General features: G+C 41.3%; 1 protein-coding gene across 4 annotated transcripts in view; it reads right to left on the reverse strand.

The window, feature by feature from the left end:
* The window catches only part of LOC149220101 (uncharacterized), a 492,965-nt gene that overhangs the window by 172,505 nt on the left and 299,740 nt on the right, over positions 1–20,720 (reverse strand). For 3 of the 4 annotated variants that reach the window (XM_089382723.1, XM_089382721.1, XM_089382724.1), the window contains one exon: positions 1,540–1,622. The exons of the other annotated variant lie outside the window; for it this stretch is intronic. In XM_089382723.1, coding sequence (XP_089238849.1) covers positions 1,540–1,622 — 83 coding nt within the window. The remainder of the gene's footprint in view (positions 1–1,539; positions 1,623–20,720) is intronic. 4 annotated transcript variants of the gene reach the window in all.

Raw genomic sequence — 20,720 nt, forward strand, 5'->3', positions numbered from 1 at the left:
TCCAGGTTGGTTCTCTGCCTCACAAATCAAGTTTGTCCAAGTCAAACCCTTACAGAATCTAGTCGATTATCCCACTAATCCACCAAACCGACACAATAATACTACCCCAAACCCTGATGAGGTCCTGCGCCTCATCCTCAAAATCAAATGAATCTAGAGGAATTCCAAAAGGACTAAGGACACTGAGTTAAAGTTCTAAATAAAAGTGAGACAAAATGAAAATCGTGTACAGCCATGAACTAGCCCAACACTCACCTAACCTAATATTAGGATACCAATAAAAAAAACCTACTCCCAAAACGAAATAGGCAAACCAATGAAGAGAGAACCAAAGGAAAATAGGCCCAGAGAAAAAGCAGTGGGGAAACGCAAGAGTAAACCAAAAAATAGCAATGCAGATCATATAATATTCACACTTTCCAGAGGAATATACGGGTAACAAACAACCAATCAGTGGCCAGAAAGCAGGAAAATATCTCAGCTGATTGAAAAGAACAGCAAAAGAAAATGCCAACTAATAGACTTCCAATGACATAGCTTCCTTCAAAACTAGGTTGCTTTTCATCTTACTTAGCATTGTGTTTATTTATCCTTTTTGTTGATATATACTATTCCACCCCGTGAACCTGGAAACCCAACTTTAAGGAAAATTGTCTACCCTAACCCACACTTACACCCTACCAAGCTTGGTAACGAAGAAAAAATATATTTTGGATTCCATATTGGATCCAAGTGCATGAAGCTGATGTCAAAAAGATGACTGCCTACAATGTAAAGTAAAAGCCATCAAAGAGGAAGAAGATATATTTCAGGCTTCATATCACATTCGCATGCCTTATCTAATGGATTATCATGTCAGCAGCTGCTTCTAATGTCATCAAATATAGCTTGAACATCATAGAGGTGCAATAGACAACCACCAGTTCAACGGGTGTAAGCTGTAACAGTTGACATGAGAGATTGTGAATAAGCCCCAGAGCCTTCTATCTTAATGCACCAGGATATATTTGTTTACTATCTATATCATTAGAGACATCTTATAATATCCATACAAATGAAATTGGATATTATTTGTCCACCTATAAATCTAGCCTGAATATTCAATAGTGTAATTTTGCAATAAACATGTAAATTTCTTCAGAGGGGCTAAGCGATGTTTCCTAAACTTTCTGGAAGTAAACTGTGTTTAAGTTTATGAAACATCCAACATTTTAAGTGAACACTCCACCCATCATCAAGGATAAAAAAACATTGTAATAATGAAACAAATGAGTGCTGGTGGTAAGATTTAAAGGGAGAAAATTTAATAGATAACTGTTGGAACAAAAGATTAATATTAATTTTAATATAAAATCATTGTAAAATAAGATCAAATTAACGAAAAACAAGTCAAATAGCGAAAGAATGGAGGTACTTGGTGATTAAAGAGGATAAATTATCCTTTAAGGTCAAAGCACCCAATAACAATAGGAAACAATCAATTCTACTTCAGAAATAGCAGAGCATACTTTTGTGTAAGAGCAGACTATATAAGGATACAATTGGATTGCACTTATTAGTGCACCAAAAACACCAAGCATTGCAAAAGCCTCAACACGATCTCGCTTCTTTACACAGAACTCCTGAAAAAAAAAAAAATTACTTGAACTTCACATGGAAACACTTCCAAAGGACACCTGGTATGATATGGATATTTGGCAATAAATAGCTGCACAGAATACATTCATTGTGACAATACTATGTATCTTCTTGATCTAGGAATTGACCCGTGGAATAGAAATCTTAATAGTCTAATGAGAATGATGATTGGCATGTATAACATGTGAGTTTCTACAAGATATATATATATGTGGGTATATTCAACCAAAAGCTATGGAATTCATTTATTGCATAATTCATTCATTACCAGTCTACCCATTGGGTATAGACAACTATTTTATGCAACTATCAAGGAAATTCAAACATGCCAATCTATGATTATTCAACATACTTAGTATCATTATTTACTAGCATTGGATCTAAATTTATCCACATGCATTAGGAAATCGTTTCTCCAAATTGTGCACATCCTATAAAGAATTAAACGATGACATTGAGTAACCATTGACAAATATCATCAATTTATCCAGCATTCTATAACTTTATGTAATATATAATTACTGGAAACAAATAGATATATTTTCGTATGGCCAAAAATGACCAACAGAACTATGAGAAATAAATATTCAACTAGATTTGGAGGCAGAAGGAGACTGTTAGAAAATCAGAAAGGTAGAAAGATTTTCTTTATGTTGATAGTAACTTTTGATATTCTTGTTTTTCTTATGTTCCTCTTTTATCTTCATTTCATAAAGCAATTATCAAAACAATAGCACAAAGATCGCAGACACCAGATATAGGTGGACAGCTAGGGAAAAACCCCTATCTAGGGGAAAACCCAGTCAACAACTCTTCCTTAATAACTTCCTGAGATAATCTAAGACACTAACAGACTTCCTCCACACCAAGTCAGCCTTTTCTTCCTTTTGTAGATGATAACCTTTTCAACAATAACTTTGACCTAGCAGCACCAACTTGTAGCAGCAACAGAACTTCAATCCAACAACAACTTTGACCCAGGAGTTAGCCTAGCAACAACTCCAACCCAACAGTTAGCCCAGCAACAACTTTGACCCAACAGTAGCACTTCGATCCTCCAGTAGTAGACCAAAAAATCCATATGTGTGAGAGAGAGATGACCCAAAAACTTTGATCTTGATCTTTCCAGCACTTCTCCTTCTCTTGGAATTTCGCACTTTTTTGCCTCCTCTTGGATATCGAACTTGTGAGTGAAGTATCTTCAAATGAATTTGAACTTCTTGTATATAGGCTTTTGGTGAGGTCAAATTACCCAATTTGAGGCCGACTTTGTGTGGAGGTGACAAATACCTTATTTGACTCAATAATAAATCTTTTTACATGATTCAAAAGCCCAAGAAGGGTCTCTTTTAATGGACAATGACTCTAGTGACTTAGAATAAATCCTAGAAGTCCTCAATGGGGAATTTGACCTAAAACATGATGAGCGAATCATGAAACCCATGCTTTAACAAGTCATAATAATAATAATAATAATTTATTTTTCATTCTTTTGATATATACATTTCATTGTGACTCAAATACAATTATGAAGACCAAACCTAGTTACATTCTTCAACATTTCCTCTTAACTAGGGAGGTATTCACAAGTACATGGAAGATCTCAAAACACATGAACCATGAAGAGTTTAGGCACTTACGTTGCCACGGACTAGATTCTTGACCAGGGCAATCTATCCAGGTGGGACTAAGATGGACTAAAGCTTTCAGCCTCCCTAGGTACCATCAAGCTTACTTGCTAACCATCAACCCAAGGATCTAGGCGTGTAATCCAAGGTCAAAGCTCTATGACCAACGCCACCCTCCCTACTACTTCAGGAACTAGACATCAACACATATGTCATCCAGATGTCCTCCTAGGCATTATACGCACTCAATGCCTCAACATATCAAATCTCTCTAACCTCAAGCATGCTTTCTCAAAAACCTTGAGAGATTTACTTGAACAGTCACAACCCCAATCAGTAACAACTTTTCAAATACTCATGAGTAAACACAAAGCTTCGGGGTCTTCTGACTTTCTTGATGTTGCCTCACAAATAGGACTTCGAGGCTTCTCAAATAAATTTAGACAAAGGTTTCCTCAATCATTCAATTTCCTTTCCTACTTCTCATGCAGCAACATACAACCTGTTTTCCTTCCACCTCAATATTCATTCTCCAATTTTCTTCTTCAAGGTATCCATCATGACTATAATATGCCCTCCCTCTCAACTTAGGAGATATCCTTCCTTATATGTAGGCTCCTTCTTAACTTAGGGAGATCAACTTCTTTCTACAACATAGGAGAATCTTTCATGGCTTCCATCCTTCTTATCAGAGCCATCTTCTTCATCATCATTTCATATAACTTCCTTTATCATGCTTATCAATCAAATCAACTTTGCTTACGAACATCTTCATTATCTTGAAAATTATGTACCTACACAACTTAGATAGCAAATACAACCAAGTACATATATAAAAGCACGAACTTAACCATATCAGAATCATATAGTAATGGAAGCATTAGACTTTAGACAACAAATACCTAAACTTAGTTAGGTTCACAAACAACAAGAGACACACACTTTTATACTTCAATTCCTTTTGCTCGGGTTAGGTTATAACCCCTAGATCACATTAGTAACTCAATCGAGATATCAGTCTCATTATATCTAAGGTCTCAATATTTCTTCCAGGGATATGACATACCCTACTACAATATATTGCAAACCCTAAAAGCAATTCAAACAAGTACATTGACAATGCATCTAACAAATTTATATGTTAGACTTCTACTAGGATTCAATGTAAACCCTAGATTCTATGCATGAGACACTTAGCCTTAGATGACAACAATCAAAACCAATCACAACACAATGTAAGGTTCAACTCAATGACCAACTTCTACTAGGGTTTGTTGTCAACCCTAGATTTTATCATAATGGAAACAATATCACCATATCCTAGAATATTCAAACTTCTGCTAGGGCTTAGTTACAAACCCTAGAACTTTATGAACGTCAACAATTTTGGTTAGCACATATATCTAGGATTTCATAATCATGCACAAGCATATCACAACAATATCCATTGGGGAAACCCAAGACACAAACATCAATACATTTAAAGTCAGACATATAACAATCTTGATTAGGCTAGGGTTTTGATCAGACATACATACACCTAGGGTTTCATTCCTAGGATATTACTCTAGATACAAAAGGGTTTTACTCATAAACCCTAATTTACCAAAACCTCAAGGTCTAGGAACACATTACCATCCAACCCTAAAGGACTAGGGTTTCCATAACAATACTAAAACATTATCATCAAAACCCCAAACATCAAAAGAATAGTATTTTCTATATTTCATTAGTAACCCTAAGTAGACTAGGGTTTATCACATTAACATTGGCATACCCTTAGGTTAGGGTTTTACAAAGAACCTTTTAGGGTTCCACAAACATAATGTTTTTAATGAGGGTAGATTTAATCTAATGATTAATCTCCAAACAAGAATCTCTATGATTCAAAGGTTCTAGACATAACACTTGTTAGTAGATTCCTTAAAATGAATGAGTATACCTTTATAACAAAGAGAAACAAAACTTATAGTCTAAGACATACCTTTGAGTTGTTTTTCTATACAATACCTTAAAGGACATTAATTCCAATGCTTTGTCTTGTAAGATCTTCTCCATAGCCCTAGAGCATATTAGCATGCTTTTCCTAAATAAGGAAAATGTAAAAAGAAATGTTATTAGCATCTAGTGTAAACACATGTAGATAAGAAAAGGAAAACCAACTATAAAAGATAATACATGGAGTAAGATACTTATCTTTGGAAAATGGTGAGGGCTCCCTCTTAATCCAATCTCTAGGGATACATACTTATAACTCTAACAAAACAATTCAACAATGTTTTTCCAAAGAATGTTAAACCTATAAGTTCTAGAAATCAAAATACAAAACAATTCAAAAGCTTAGAGTGGAAGGATAGAGTCCCTAAGAATCCCTAGCAAATAAGTCTTTGACTTCAGATTCTTCCTTCTTGTTCTTCTTTGGAGGTCCTTCATCAGCAACATTTGCATATTCCCTTTCTCTCTTCTTTTATCTTGGATTCTCAGGACAATCACTTTTATAGTGACCCATCTTGTGACAGTTGTAGCATTCAATATCTTCCTTCTAGGTCCTTTAAACTTCTTGAATGATCCTTTGTTCTTGTGATGAGTGGAGTAGGCATTTGAAACTTTTTCTTCTTCATTCTCCTTATTGCTTACTAGAGAAATTCTGACTTCTTCCTGATTGCATGCATTCCATAGTTGTTCGAATGTAGGAGTCTCCTTCCAGTTGTTGAGACCTGATGAGAAGGCACTCCATGATGTTGGTAAACCTAGAAGTGTAGTGATTACAAGTTATTTCTCTGGTACTATCTTATCAATTGCCTAGAGTTCATCTCTTAACGTGGCTATTCTTAGAAAGAAAGATGCCATGGTGTCTTCCTTTGTCATATTTATAGATCTTAGTTCATTTTTAAGACTTGCTATTTGACCAAGATTCTTAATAGTGAATAATTTTGATAATGCCTCATACATCTCTTGAGCAGAGTCTACGTTGGATATATAGGGGATGAGTTTATCCTTTATTCCATCCACCATTAGTGTCATGGCCAATATTTTTGTTTCCCTGAATTTTTCCTTTTCTAGATCACTTGACTCATTTGTAGGCTTCTTCACCTTTCCTTTGCCTAGATCCTAAACATTATTCTTTTTGAGGATGAGGTCTATCCTCTTCTTCCAATCCCTATAGTTAGATGCTCCTTCTAGTTTGTTTTCACCCTTCATTGAGTTAGACATTGTCCTTGAAGATGATAGACTTGACTTCTTATATGATCCTTTTGATTACCCTTATTCAAAGCTTCTTAGAACTCCTTATTCTTCTTTAAATAGATCTTTGAGTTGCCTTTTTCCCTTTTTCACCTTAGCTCTTAAACCATGTTAGAAAATCACAAAGGCAGAAATATTTTCTTTATGTTGATAGTAACTTGTGATATTCTTATGTTTTTCTTATGTTCCTCTTTTATCTTCAGTTCATCAAGCAATTATCAAAACAATAGCACAAAGATCACAAACACCAGTTATAGGCAGACAGCCAGGGAAAAACCCCTATCTAGGGGAAAACCCAATCAACAAATCTTCCTTAATAACTTCCTGAGATAATCCAAGACTCTAATAGACTTCCTCCACACCAAGTCAGCCTTTTCTTCCTTTTGTAGATGATAACCTTTTCAAAAATAACTTCGACCTAGCAACACCAACTTGTAGCAGCAACAGAACTTCAATATAGCAACTTCAACCCAGCGTTTAGCCTAGCAACAACTTCTACCCAGCAACAACACTTCGATCCTCTAGTAATAGACCAAAAAATCCACACATGTGAGAGAGAGATGACCCAAAAACTTCAATCTTGATCTTTCTAGCACTTCTTTTCTTCTTCGAATTTCGCACTTTTTTTGCCTCCTCTTGGATATCGAACTTGTGAGTGAGATATCTCCAAATGAATTCGAACTACCTATATATATAGGCTTCTGGTGAGGTTGAATTACCCAATTTGAGGCCGACTTGGTGTGGAGGTGACAAATACCTTATTTGACTCAATAATAAATCTTTTTACATGATTCAAAAGCCCAAGAAGGGTCTCTTTTAATGGACAATGACTCTAATGACTCAGAATAAATCCTAGAAGTCCTCAAAGGGGACTTTGACCTAAAACGTGATGACCGAATCATGAAACCCATGCTTTAATAAGTCATAATAATAATAATTTCTTTTTCATTATTTTGATAAATGCATTTCATTGTGACTCAAATACAATTATGAGGAACGAACCTAGTTGTATTCTTCAACAGAGACAAGGGTCCTATACCCACCATTTGCTAATCTAGTAAGTAAAATTGAAGGGAAAGAATACAACGAAAATAAACAAAATCATACTCTAACATTGTAGTAGAGGGTTACACAAGAACAAATTTTTTGCCATCGAGAAAAGGAAATCTCAATTAGAATTGTCCTCTACAAGGACTAAGTTGGCACTAAAAGTAAGATAACAGCACTGTTACACCTTATGTTGAAATGAGTGGTAAATGGTCATGTGCAGATTGATGGGATCATTTTAGGCTTCAAAATCTTGGAATGTTATTGGAGGTTGCTTTAGGGGTGTATCTTTTTCTTCATAGATCGTCATCATGGTGGTCACCTAGCCACATCCTAGTCATTGTCACTTAGTGTTGCATGTTTGTCATCTAATATGGTGATGCATTTACCTAGTTCCATTCATATCCATGTAATTTCCGTAGTTTTACCTAGGCAAATTGTCCATTGTGAGTGTTATCACAAAATCTAGTAGCCCTACTACAAAGCCTCACTAGGCAACGTAGGTTTTATGGCAACAAAATGATTAGCCACCATTGTCACCTCAATGGACTCTCTCCTTCTATTCCTGTGGTTGGATATTATCCCCAAAATGGAGTCTTCCTTGGAAAGACTTAGAGATTAGATGAATAGAGTTCCAATCCAAATGGCTCTCTAGGGATCTTGCAAATAAGTCACCTAAAAAAGTCTTCAATAAAAGAGGGCTCAAGGGTGATTGGAGTCTAATGGTTATGGAATAAGGTACACGAAAAGCCTAGGAGGCAAAGGTAAGAGTTACAAATGTTTGGTTACACTTTTCACCAACCCCAATAAACTAAAGGAAGGCTGTTATAAACTAGGATTTTTAAGTGTGCAGATTTACAACATGCAATAGCATATAACAAGAAAGAAATAGCCTCTAAATGATAAAATCAACAAAGGACTAAGGACTATCAAATAGGTAAGCAACGGATAGGTCAAATTTAAGTTTTTAATTACCGAAAATGCATGTAACGACAATAAATATCTAGAAATCACCCCTATTTTTATGGGTAAAACATGCAATTAATGCTATATTTTGCCTTTTTTAATATGTTAAATGAAATTCCTACGAACAAAACAATAACATAGAGATGTAAAATTGCCTTAACATGTAGATTTAGACCAAATGCTAACCCTAGTTACCAAGAAGTAAGGAAAAGAGATAAATTTTACAAGGAAATCCCACAATTAGACTAGTGCCTCTATTCGATTAAGCTATGGAGTCAAAGAGGGCGAGGTCAACAATCGAAGGACTTGGATGAAGAGGGTGGAAGACTAAATATCTTCTCGTAGAAACCCTATCAACTTGTTGCAGTAGGATATTTAAGTTCAAAGGGTGCATGCAACAAGTTCCTTTGATGGATTTTTGAATGACAAATTTTGCATAACATGTAGAAACAAGATTTCATGAAATATTTTGAACTTTTGAATATGGCACAATAGAAACCCTAATTACAAAAAAGAGCATGCAAAATGGAACAAAAATGACAACAAACTTACACTATTCAATCAAGGACCACTTCATCAATCCAAATATAGTCTCTCCATGCAAAAATATCCCTCCCAAGACAATTCACTCCATCATTCATCCATATCAACCAAGAGAAAAACACAAGAATTCTAGTGTGCACTCGCTCAAGAGAAAACAAGATGAGTGTGTTTGATGATGAACAAGTGAAAGTGACTTACCTCTATTTATATGAGGGCAACCAAGTCACTTTTCACTAATTTACAACAAAAATCTCTAAAAGTTGGCTTGAACCATTCAACTAGGCCTAGAGGTCACAAGCCAAATTAAGTTAGCTTTACAAAATGACAAACATAGGAAATATGTCATAATTTCTCCACACATGTGGGAGGAAAAGCTCTCCAGCATGATGTCATCCTCCCAAAATAGGCATCTCCATCAAGAAAGTGACAAAGTTGGTATAATAGTGCTCCTTGCTCCAAGTGATATCACCAAAATGCATGGGTACATCTCCCAGCAACATCTCCTCCACCAAGACGACATCATCAAGAAGGATCACGTCACCCTGCTAGGGCATGCATGGGTGATGTAGTAGCCCTAGGATCAAGCGTTAGCATCAAAATAGGGTGTGCTAGCCCTCCAAAATCACCTAAAGTGGTCTCCATCATTCATCTAGGCTGTGGAATAGGGCAATTTCATCAAACAAGTGCAAGCCCAGAGGAGTCCTGGGTCCATCTAGGCACATCATTAATCAAGCCAACGCCTTGGCTTCTTGGCTCAGCGTTTCAACATCTAGAGGTGTACCAAGGGGAATACAACCATGTGCGGGATCCTCAAAGCCCAATGTTCATCTCATGAATGGCAATGTTGATGCTACAGTGTCATATGTGCTCTCAAAACTGGAATAGACATCCTTTTCATTAGGCTAGAAAGGTGCCAAGCCATCCCTTAAGGGATCTTTGTTGCATGAATGGTGAACCACCTGAAACACAATCTCAAGATCAAGTGACATCAACATCATTAGGGACAAAAAGCATTTAAGTATCACAGTGGACCATGTTCAATGTTAGGGGCACAAAAATACTTCACATAAACCTTTCCTTCAAAAATCTTTTTAGCTCATGATTTGCAGGCAAGTTACCATTCTTATGTTAAGGATGGTTATGTAATTACCCATATTAGGAGCTTCCATTCCCTAAGGGGAAGGACATTGCATAGGTAAACCCAGCAATCCATAGATGCATGTGACAAATGTGGCCATGCAATACTCAAGACTTCAAGGCCAATGGCCATAACAATGGTATCAGCTAAAGGAGGTCCAACATATTGAGTATAATTATGACAAGAGGGAGAAATCATGGTTTTCCATCTATTATGGCTATGGTAGCATAGGATATATCCATTTGCAAATGCCCACCAACAAAGGCTGACCAATTCCTTGATAAAATCATGCATTATGCATCGGGGACATCAATGATGTGAAAAGTCCTTGAATGCAACAACTAGATATTTATCTTCTAACTGTTAGCAGTTTATTTGTCTTCTAAATAAATTATTTGGCAAGTAATGATAAATTCCCTGATGCATTATTCACAATAAAAACGTTGTGGAAATATAAAATATGGAATTGAGAAATAGATGCACACACACAAAAATTGACACCGTTGTTTTTCAGACAATTTTCCTTGGAAAAACCCTTAAGGGAAAACCAGTACAACGGATGAGGGTTTTATTATTATGCAACAATTTGAGATATATATTACAACTGGTTTCCTAACTAGCAATCCTCTAGCTATATACTGGAAAAATATTTGGAAGACACCCTTGTCTCTCTCTGAAACTGATTTGACCCCTCTCCCAGCAACTTGCACTCTCCCAAGCTATTCGCACTGCCTATGGTAAATGTGCATTGTTTCTCAAGATAAATTTTTACAACCTCAAAAATGCCTCTAGGTGAGACATCTAGTCTCCATCTGACATTTAAATCCACTTGCATTGCCTCCGGGACACTGATCCAGCAATTGGAAACTGAAACAAGCTCTTCCGACAACTTGCACTGGGTGAACTGGCTAATTCGCACTGATTTATTTGACCTCCTTTGAAGATAACTCAGCCTCACTCTTTCCTGTCTCCTGGAAACTGGAAATACTAAGGAAAAATTATTTCAAAATCTCTGCTCCCAAATCTCTGTTGCTCCCTCTCTCCGATGCTTTCCCTAGCTTCAACTGCGCCTTTGCTGAATACCTGCAACTGGGTAGTTGAACTTTGTAACTGTGTCTTCTACAACCCCTTCAACCTGCTCTTATAATCTCTCGTTGGAGTCTCAATGGCCATGATTAGCTCTCAACCAATGGCTAAGATCAATTTGACTTCATCAATAGAAACCACTAGAGAAAAATCGATCTACCTTAATTAATTCACTTAAATTTACCACTTTTCCTAAGTTAGACTTAGGAAATATTTTAATTATGGAAAATTAATTTAATTAAGGTGTTTATGAGTCTTATCTCGCGAAACCTTTTCTGGGTTTTAGCGATTTCATGTTCCTTAGACTCTTAGACACAATCTGAGACTATAACACCTGTCTGTTGTTATCATAAAGTAACACTCCCTCTTAGCGAGGAGGTGTTTTCCACTATACCCATTTGTTCTCTGAAGTAGACGAACTTAGTTCTCCCTTGAGCCTTCATGAGTATAGCAGCCACCTGCTGGTCTGTGGGAACATGTTATAGCCGAACTGATCCACATTGTTGATGTCTGACATCTGTGATACCTCCTTCCTTCACATCTTCAAACTGATCTGGCTCCCTATCACAAGAAATCACTGTGAAGAAAATAGTCATTATCCACCATGCTACTACGCATACTCTGATCTCACATCGCTGATGCTTCTGCACTAGAGTGTCTCTGGTTGGAACTGCGCCTTTCCTACTGCAACTGGACAATTCGCACTGTTTCTCTCCTACTCTGCACTATTGCTATCACTACACCTGCATGTACTGATCTAATCATAACCTAAAGATCAAGCTTCCATAGGGCTGATTCCTCTGAAGCTAGACTCCCTCTGAGTCTCTAACTCATATAGATCCATTGAATCACTGCAATTGGCTTTGCAACTGTCCCTTGAGTCTCTGATTGTGCCACCGTGGATCTGCATTGTCTCTCAAGTATTTGACTGTGCCTTGCTGAAACTTTGATCCTCTTGCTACTTCTTCTCTTTGGGCTCCAGTAGAAAAGGTATTGATCCATGAGAAGAATGATAAGCAACTAGGTTTTATCTACTAATCAAGTCCTTCTGACTACGATCTATATCTCCTTGTTGTTCCTCCCTCGGATCCTGCCCAATCTTGGCATACTAAAATATCATACTCCTCCTCCATCTAAGGATAACTCTGCAAACATAGCGAACTCATCCTCCAACCTGGCAGACAAGTCATCAATCTTTGTCGAATTTGTTGTCTACTTCCCCTGCTTGTCCTTTTTCCAATTCGGACACTGGCTGATGTACTGACCAAACTCACCACATCCAAAGCACTTGACCTTCGACAGGTCCTTCTTCTTCTCTCCTTTCGATCCTTGTCCCTGACTAGGAATTTTCTTTGCTTTTCCTTTCCCTAAAAAGGCTATGTTCTCTTCCTCCTTCTCCACCTTCAATCCCTTGCCACTACTACTGGTAGTACCTTCTACGAGACTGAGCCTCAGCTCCTCCTAAGAGAAGTCACTCCATAAGTGCTCCCAACTAGGAAGTGTGTCTTTCCCAGAAATTACTTGGACGAATGTACGCCACTCCTTAGAAAACATGTTGAGTGCTCTGCACACCAACTCACTATCAGATGGTTTCTCCCCAACTGTTGCAAGTTCATCTCTGACACCCTAAATTCTGGTGAGATAGGATTTAATGTTCTCACCCTTCTGCATTTTGACCATCCTTAGCTTCTCCTCGACAATCATTTTCCGATTCTCAAATGGATCCTGGTACAGTTTGGTGATGGCATCCCACATTTCCTTTGTTGTTTTATTATTTGTAATATGCGGGACGATGTGATCCTGAAATTTTTCTAGGACCATCCTCTTCGCCTTGGCCATGTCCCTCCTGTAATCATGTAACTGGATGGGATTTTTCGGTATAGCTATAACTGTTGTAAAGGAATTGCATCCTAGCCTCCCAGATGCCAAAGTTGGAGGCTCCGTCCAACTTGTCCTAATCTCTAAGTCTTGTTGTGGCCATCTCCGTGAAAGTCAAATATACTGGAGAACTATATGCTAGGAAATATCCTTCTCCTTTTAGCAAATTAATTCTGTCTACTCCCTACTACTCGCACTCTTGTTTGCAACTAGATCCTGCAACCCACACTAGACTGTGCAGTGTTTCCCTAGGACTTCAATCTTGCCTCCAGATACCCTTTCTGGCATTGTCACTTCCTACTACTGAACACTGAAGTTTCTCACTCTACCTCTGCTCTGGTACTGGCACGCGACCTGCAACCTCTATAACACACACTAGCTTACTGTGTAACTCGAACTGGAAATCGAACTACCTACAAATGGTCTCTTCTACAGGAAATCATGACCTCCTTTCCTACTGCTAGAAAAACTAGAAACCCTCTGAGAACTTTTTTGGAAATTCTCTCTCAGTATGCTTTTCTCTTCCTTTCCCTATGCTGATCTGCAACTGTAAAAACTCTTGCTACAAAATCACTATGCTAGATCTGCTCTATGAATTCACTGCTCTACTCACTGAAACCCCTTTACAATAATCCTACTGCCTGTTTCTTCTGCTCTTGAGGCAAATCAAACTTTTCCAATACCCTGGACTGGAAATTGAATTTTTTCCTCCAGCAATTCACACTGTCTGGATGGCCTACGCAGATCTGGAACTTGTGCTTTAGATCTCCCTCTGAATTTGCACAAATCTCGCTTCCTTTGCTTCTAGAGCCTCTTATCCAATCTTTTTTGCTCTGATACCTTGTAATATTCCTAATTAGCCATGGCTAATTGGAATATTCGATTTTGCTCAATTTGCCTTCTATAGTTATTTATAAATAAAAAGGTGAGGAAAGGGGGACATAACTCACTTTATGAATAAAGTCATTAACTAGTAGCAAAACGTTGTAACTTAAAAGGGGAGCCAAGGGGGCCCAAGGACCACGTAGAGAAGGGGCCCACGTAGACACTTGGAGGGACTGCGCAGATGGAGAAGGAACACGTGGCAAGAGAGAGGCTATGTTGGAGGAGGTGGGCCTTAGGGTTTTGAGAAAGGCCAACGCTATAAAGGAGAGAGGAGCCTCCTCATTTTGGATCATTCGATTATGCTGCATTTGAGCTAGTCACTTCGACTTAGAGCACGCTAGCTGTTTAGCCTGTCTGCAGCACTGTTTAGTGCATCGAGTGTCTCCGTTCGGAGATCTCACCCTTAGCCCCGGGGGACTTCGAGTGCCTGCTCAGGCAAGGTAGTTTCAACAGTATTTTGTAGGATGAGCGATTTCTGGAGTTGAGGGGGAGCTGAGCATTTTGATGACTACGCAGTCTTGAGAGGGGAGGACGTAGTCTCTTTGGGTAGGAGCTCCGGATTGGGGGTTTGTGGAGGATTTGGGCTTGGAGATTGAGCAAGGGATCAGCCCTTGCATATTGGAGGATTTTGGGAGAGTTTCGGGTAGAGTTTTGGAGGATTCTCTTCAGGAGCAGCGCAGAGCCTTGAGGGATTGCGTAGATCCCCAAGGGGGTGATTTTCGAGGGTCAGCTATTTTAGAAAAGTTTTCTGGGTTTTTCTGGGTTTATTGAGCAGAGGCTGATTCCAGATTCTAGAGTTTCAACATTTTCTGAGGGAAACAACCCCAAATCCTCATTTGATTCCAGCAGCACAGCAGTTCTCCGATAGTTTGGACGCAGTTCAGAGAGAGGCCATTTCCTTACCATTCTGAGTGTATTTCTTCACTTGCCTTGTGCAAGTCGAGGTGCTACCTGTCTGATCACCTCTTGTGCTCTTTCTATTACTCAGTATAATAAAATGGCTTAGCATTTCTCTTTGCATTTCTCGAGTATCTGCTTATATTCCATGTATACATTATTGTATGTTGCACTACTGTTATTTTTGTTTTATCTCTTTGAGCACCCCGGCTACTATATTGCTTGTGTTTGAGGGATACCCCTGATAGGGGATATTACAGTGGTATCAGAGCATAGATCTGGCTCAGCTTGTGGAGCTAGCAGTCTATGACACCGAGGGAGAAGCCCTACATCTGTTACAGAGGTAGGAAATACAGAGATACTGAGTGTAGGTTGGAGAACACCTACGGAGAGGGAGACTGTGTTCGGGTGGTGGACACAGAACAGGAGGAGCTTGTGGTGAACACAGAACAGGAGGAGCCTGTGGTGGACACAGAGTAGGAGGATCCGATGGCAGATGATGACAGGAGGACATGCTCCTCAAATCAGTGCAGGATCTATCAAGGCAGATCGAGGTGATGGGGCAGAGATTCACGGCGGTGGAGGCTAGACAACGTGAGAGCCCACGGGTTTTCCAGGTTGGTAAGGGATCGGCTGCATCTCACCATTTCCCAGAGCAGGGTGCCACTCAGCATGATACTACTCAGCAGGTGGCCTCACATGTCCCTACACGCTCTACCATGACCACTTTCCTAAGGAGTAGACACGGGGGCCAGAGTCCAGCAGGAGGCAGAGCCCGGTCATATGGGCGATTATTTTGCAGAGTACCAGGCCTATGGGCAGGAGTTCAAGGATGCTCTCTCATTCAGAGACTTTGTTCAGCTCCAGCGGGATAGTAGACCCCGCGACCATCACAGAGGATACCGGCATTATCATGATGGAGACACCCACCGCACAGCTAGTAGATTTCACTTGCCTACGTTTGATGGCTCATCAAACAGTTCGGCAAAGTCTTGGGTGGAGAAGCTGGACATCTATTTCCAGCTTAACCAGATGTCGGAGACAGAGGCCATCAAGGTGGCGACATTACATTTGGATGGTGAGGCCCAGGACTGGTGGTTCCATGGATTGGTTAAACTCGGACACTCCACAGTGACGACATACGCCGAGTTCACCAGGAGACTGATGGAGAGGTTTGACCGGAGGGATCCGGAACAACAATTTGTTGAGCTAACGAGGCTCAAACAGAGCGGGAACCCAGAGACCTACATTGTAGACTTCTTGAGGGTTTCAGTGATGGTGCTAGATCTATCGGCGGCATGGAGGATCTACATGTTTGTTAAGGGGTTAGCAGAGCCACTTCGGGGTCTAGTCAGATCCACTAGACCAGCCACACTTCAGGATGCTATTAGCAGGACCCGGGACTTATAGGATGCCTTACCCAGGACCCGAACACCTTACCCCCAGAGACAGGCTTTCCAGCCTAAGGGGAAGGATGTGAGGATTCCACCTCCAAAGGGGAATCCAGGACGAGCACAGATCGATGATGATGCCAGGAGGAAGCTGAAGAAGAAGCAGTTGTGCTTTACCTGTCAAGAGCTGTGGGCACCAGGACATAGATGTGCTGCTGGCAAAGCACATTTTATCGAGGTCTTCTCCGAGAGCAACAGGGAAGAGGATGAGGAGGATGATGTGGAGGTAGGAGATAGTCATGCCGCGCAGGATCCTTTGCCACCTCCACCACTAGCAGCAGGTGGTGCAGCTTTTGCACCTACCAGAGGGGCCCTTGCAGCATTGTGAGGAGTTCCCAAGTATTTGACATTGCGCGTACGGGGGACAGTACGTGGCCAGCGAGTATCAATTTTGGTTGACAAAGGGGCAACCCACAACTTCATTGATGCACAGATGGTTGAGCGAAGAGGTATACAGACTGAGATCTTCGATGGCTTTTCAGTTTTGGTCCCAGGAGATCAGACCATGGTGTGTGCTCGTTATGTTCCAGAGTTATCATGGACGATGGGCACCTACACACTGACTGACCACTTTTTCGTGGTCGATATTCCGGACACCAACATGATACTGGGTGTTCAGTGGCTTATCACTCTAGGGAAGGTCACAATAGATTGGAAGGCCCTAGAGATGGAGTGGGATGATGAGAAGACAGGGAGGCATGAAAAGATATGGGGACAGCACACATATCCGCCTCAGACTGTTTCGGCTCATCGGATGGAGGCAGTCTTCTGGAAGGGAGACGTAGAGTAGGCAGTGGAGCTGCGTGCATCGAAGGCAGGGACGACAAGGCAGACGGTGCACCCAGAGATACATACCATCCTTGACCAGTATGCCACAGTGTTTGGGGAGATCCCGCTGGGACAGCCACCGGACCGGGGGTTTGAGCACACCATTGAGCTTGAGCAGGGCATACAGGCAGTGATTACTACCCCCTATACGCATCCCAAGGCCTATTGGGATGAGATTGAGCAGGCCATTCAGGAGTTGCTGGCTCTTGGGCACATTTGGCCGAGCACGAGTCCTTTTGCTTCTTTCATGGTGTTGGTGAAGAAGAAGGACGGCACATTGAGGACGTGTATTGATTACAGGGCCCTAAACAAGAAGACCCTGAAGAACAGGTACCCCATACCCAGGATCAATGAGTTGATGGATGAGTTGAGAGGAGCACGATTCTTCTCAAAAATTGATTTGAGATCTGGGTACCATTAGATTCGCGTGAGGGAGCAGGACATTCCCAAGACTGCCTTCAGGTGTCACTATGGGCACTTTGAGTTTTTGGTGATGCCCTTCGGGCTAACCAACGCCCCAGCTACATTCTAGTCTTGCATGAATCACATCTTCCGCAGTCACTTAAGGAAGTTTGTGTTGGTGTTCTTTGATGATATTCTCATTTACAGCAGGACTTGGGAGGAGCATCTCCAGCACATTGAGATAGTGTTGCGCATTCTGGAGGAGCAACAGTTCTATGCCAAGCTCTCCAAGTGTGAGTTTGGGTTGACGGAGATGTTGTACATGGGACACATCATAGGGGTGGACAGAGTGAGAGTCCACGAGGAGAAGATCAGGGCCATCATAGATTGGCCGGAGCCGAGGAACGTGACAGAACTTCGGGGGTTCATTGGCATTTGTACTTACTACCGGAAGTTCGTCAAGAGTTTCTCACAGCTTGCTGCACCCCTGACAGATTTGACGAGGAAGGGGGCATTCAGTTGGTTAGATACAACGCAGCGAGCCTTTGACAAGCTCAAGGAGGTTATGAGCAGCTGCCCAGTGCTTGTATTGCCGGATTTTTCGCAGCCATTTGTTTTGGAGTGTGATGCGTCAGGAGAGGGGATCGGCGCAGTGTTGATGCAGGGAGGTCACCCTATAGCCTTTGAGAGCTGGAAGCTCCTTCCGCATGAGAGGTTGTATTCTATATACGACAAGGAGATGCTGGCCATTATGCATGCATTGGCCAAATTCCGGCAGTATTTAATGGGTAACAGGTTCAGGGTGAGGACTGATCACAACAGCCTCAAGTTCTTTTTGGAGCAGAAATAGCTACAGGAGAGGCAGCAGAAGTGGATCAGTAAGATCCAAGCATATGACTTTGACATTGAGTATGTCAAGGGTAAGAACAACGTGGTAGCAGATGCCCTTTCACATAGACCAGCCGCGTTGTCTCTTATGAGCTTGGACACAGACTGGAGGGCTCGACTCTTAGTAGAGTACTCCAAGGACAGATTTGCATGTGAGGTTTTGGATGGGCAGGTGGCAGATGACAAGTACAGGGTAATCGATGAGATCATCTACTATAGGGGCCGGATCTTCTTGACTGAGGGATCTCAGCTCAAGAAGAAGATACTTCAGGCATCACATGATTCACCATTGGTCGGCCATCAGGGGTTTACCAAAACCTATAGGGCCATTAGAGAGAGGTTCTCATGGAAGGGCCTCAAGGAGGATTTTCTCCAGCATATCTGGGAGTGCAATATTTGCCAAAGGAACAAGGGAGAGATGAGCCATCCCGTAGGATTATTGCAACCTCTTCCCATTCCGGAGGGGAAATGGGAGAGTATTTCGATGGACTTCATCACAGGGTTGCCCATGGTGCAGGGCAAGGATTGTATCTTTGTCGTCATTGATCGACTGACAAAGTACGCACACTTTTTCGCCATATCCGCACACTACACAGCAGCGCAGGTGGCTGAGTTGTTCTTCAGAGAGGTCTTCAGGCTACATGGTCTTCCTAAGACCATCATCAGTGACAGGGACAGTCGTTTCATGGGCGAGTTTTGGCAGGAGCTTTTCCGGTTGGTGGGGACAGAGTTGACACCGAGTACCAGTTATCACCCACAGACGGACGGGCAGACAGAGATAGTTAACAAGTGGCTGGAGGGCTACTTGCATAACTATGTCAGTGGGCAGCAGCGAGCATGGCTGAAGTGGCTGCATCTGGGGGAGTACTGCTACAACACTACACATCACATGTCCATTGGTATGTCACCATTCTATGCTTTGTATGGATATCATCCTTTATCTTTTGTTGACGTGATGTTTGGTGCTAGCAAGGCTCCGAGAGCCAAGATTTGGATCCAAGAGAGTCAGGATATCCTCTGAGCTCTCAAGGATAATATGGCTACAGCACAGAACCAGCAGAAGCTGTATGCTGATAGGGGTCAGGTGGAGAGACAGTTTGAGGTAGGGGACTTGGTCTACCTACGATTACAGCCATACCAACAGTCGTCACCAAAGCAGAAGGGAGTTGATAAGCTCAAGCCCCGCTTTTATGGGCCATACAGGGTGATATGCAAGATTGGACAGGTTGCGTATGAATTGGAGCTGCCCCAAGGCAGCAAGATTCATAACGTTTTTCATGTATCATGCCTGAAGAAGGCACTGGGGCAGCAGGTGACAGTGACAGATGAGCTACCACCCACGGATGATGAGGGGCATTTGGTGTTGCAGCTAGAGGCTATTATTGATACCAGGGAGAGGCAGCTACAGAGTAGGACGGTCCGGGAATTCTTGGTGAGGTGGAAGAATTTACCGGATGAGGATGCCACTTGGGAGAGTGAGAAAATTTTGCAGCATCCTTCACTTCAGTTGCTTGAGGATAAGCAACATTTTTCCAAGGGAGACTGTAATATTCCTAATTAGCCATGGCTAATTGGAATATTCGATTTTGCTCAATTTTGTCTTCTATAGTTATTTATAAATAAAAAGGTGAGGAAAGGGGGACATAACTCACTTTATGCATAAAGTCACTCCCTAGTAGCACAACGTTGTAACTTAAAAGGGGATCCAAGGGGGCCCAAGGACCACGTAGAGAAGGGGCCCACGTAGACACTTGGAGGGACTGCACAGATGGAGAAGGAACACGTGGCAAGAGAGAGGCTATGTTGGAGGAGGTGGGCCTTAGGGTTTTGAGAGAGGCCAACGCTATAAAGGAGAGAGGAGCCTCCTCATTTTGGATCATTCGATTATGTTGCATTTGAGCTAGTCACTTCAACTTAGAGCACGCTGGCTGTTTAGCCTGTTTGCAGCACTATTTAGTGCATCGTGTCTCTGTTCGGAGATCTCACCCTTAGCCCCGGGGGACTTCGAGTGCCTACTCGGGAAAGGTAGTTTTAGCAGTGTTTTGTAGGATGAGCGATTTCTGGAGTTGAGGGGGAGTTGAGCATTTTGATGACTGCGCAGTCTTGAGAAGGGAGGATGCAGTCTCTTTGGGTAGGAGCTTCGGATTGGGGGTTTGTGGAGGATTTGAGCTTGGAGATTGAGCAAGGGATCAGCCCTTGCAT

The sequence above is a fragment of the Pinus tabuliformis genome, chromosome Q (assembly GCF_031772625.1).
Source record: "Pinus tabuliformis cultivar Carrire ecotype Pingquan chromosome Q, CPIR1, whole genome shotgun sequence".
NCBI lineage: Eukaryota > Viridiplantae > Streptophyta > Pinopsida > Pinales > Pinaceae > Pinus > Pinus tabuliformis.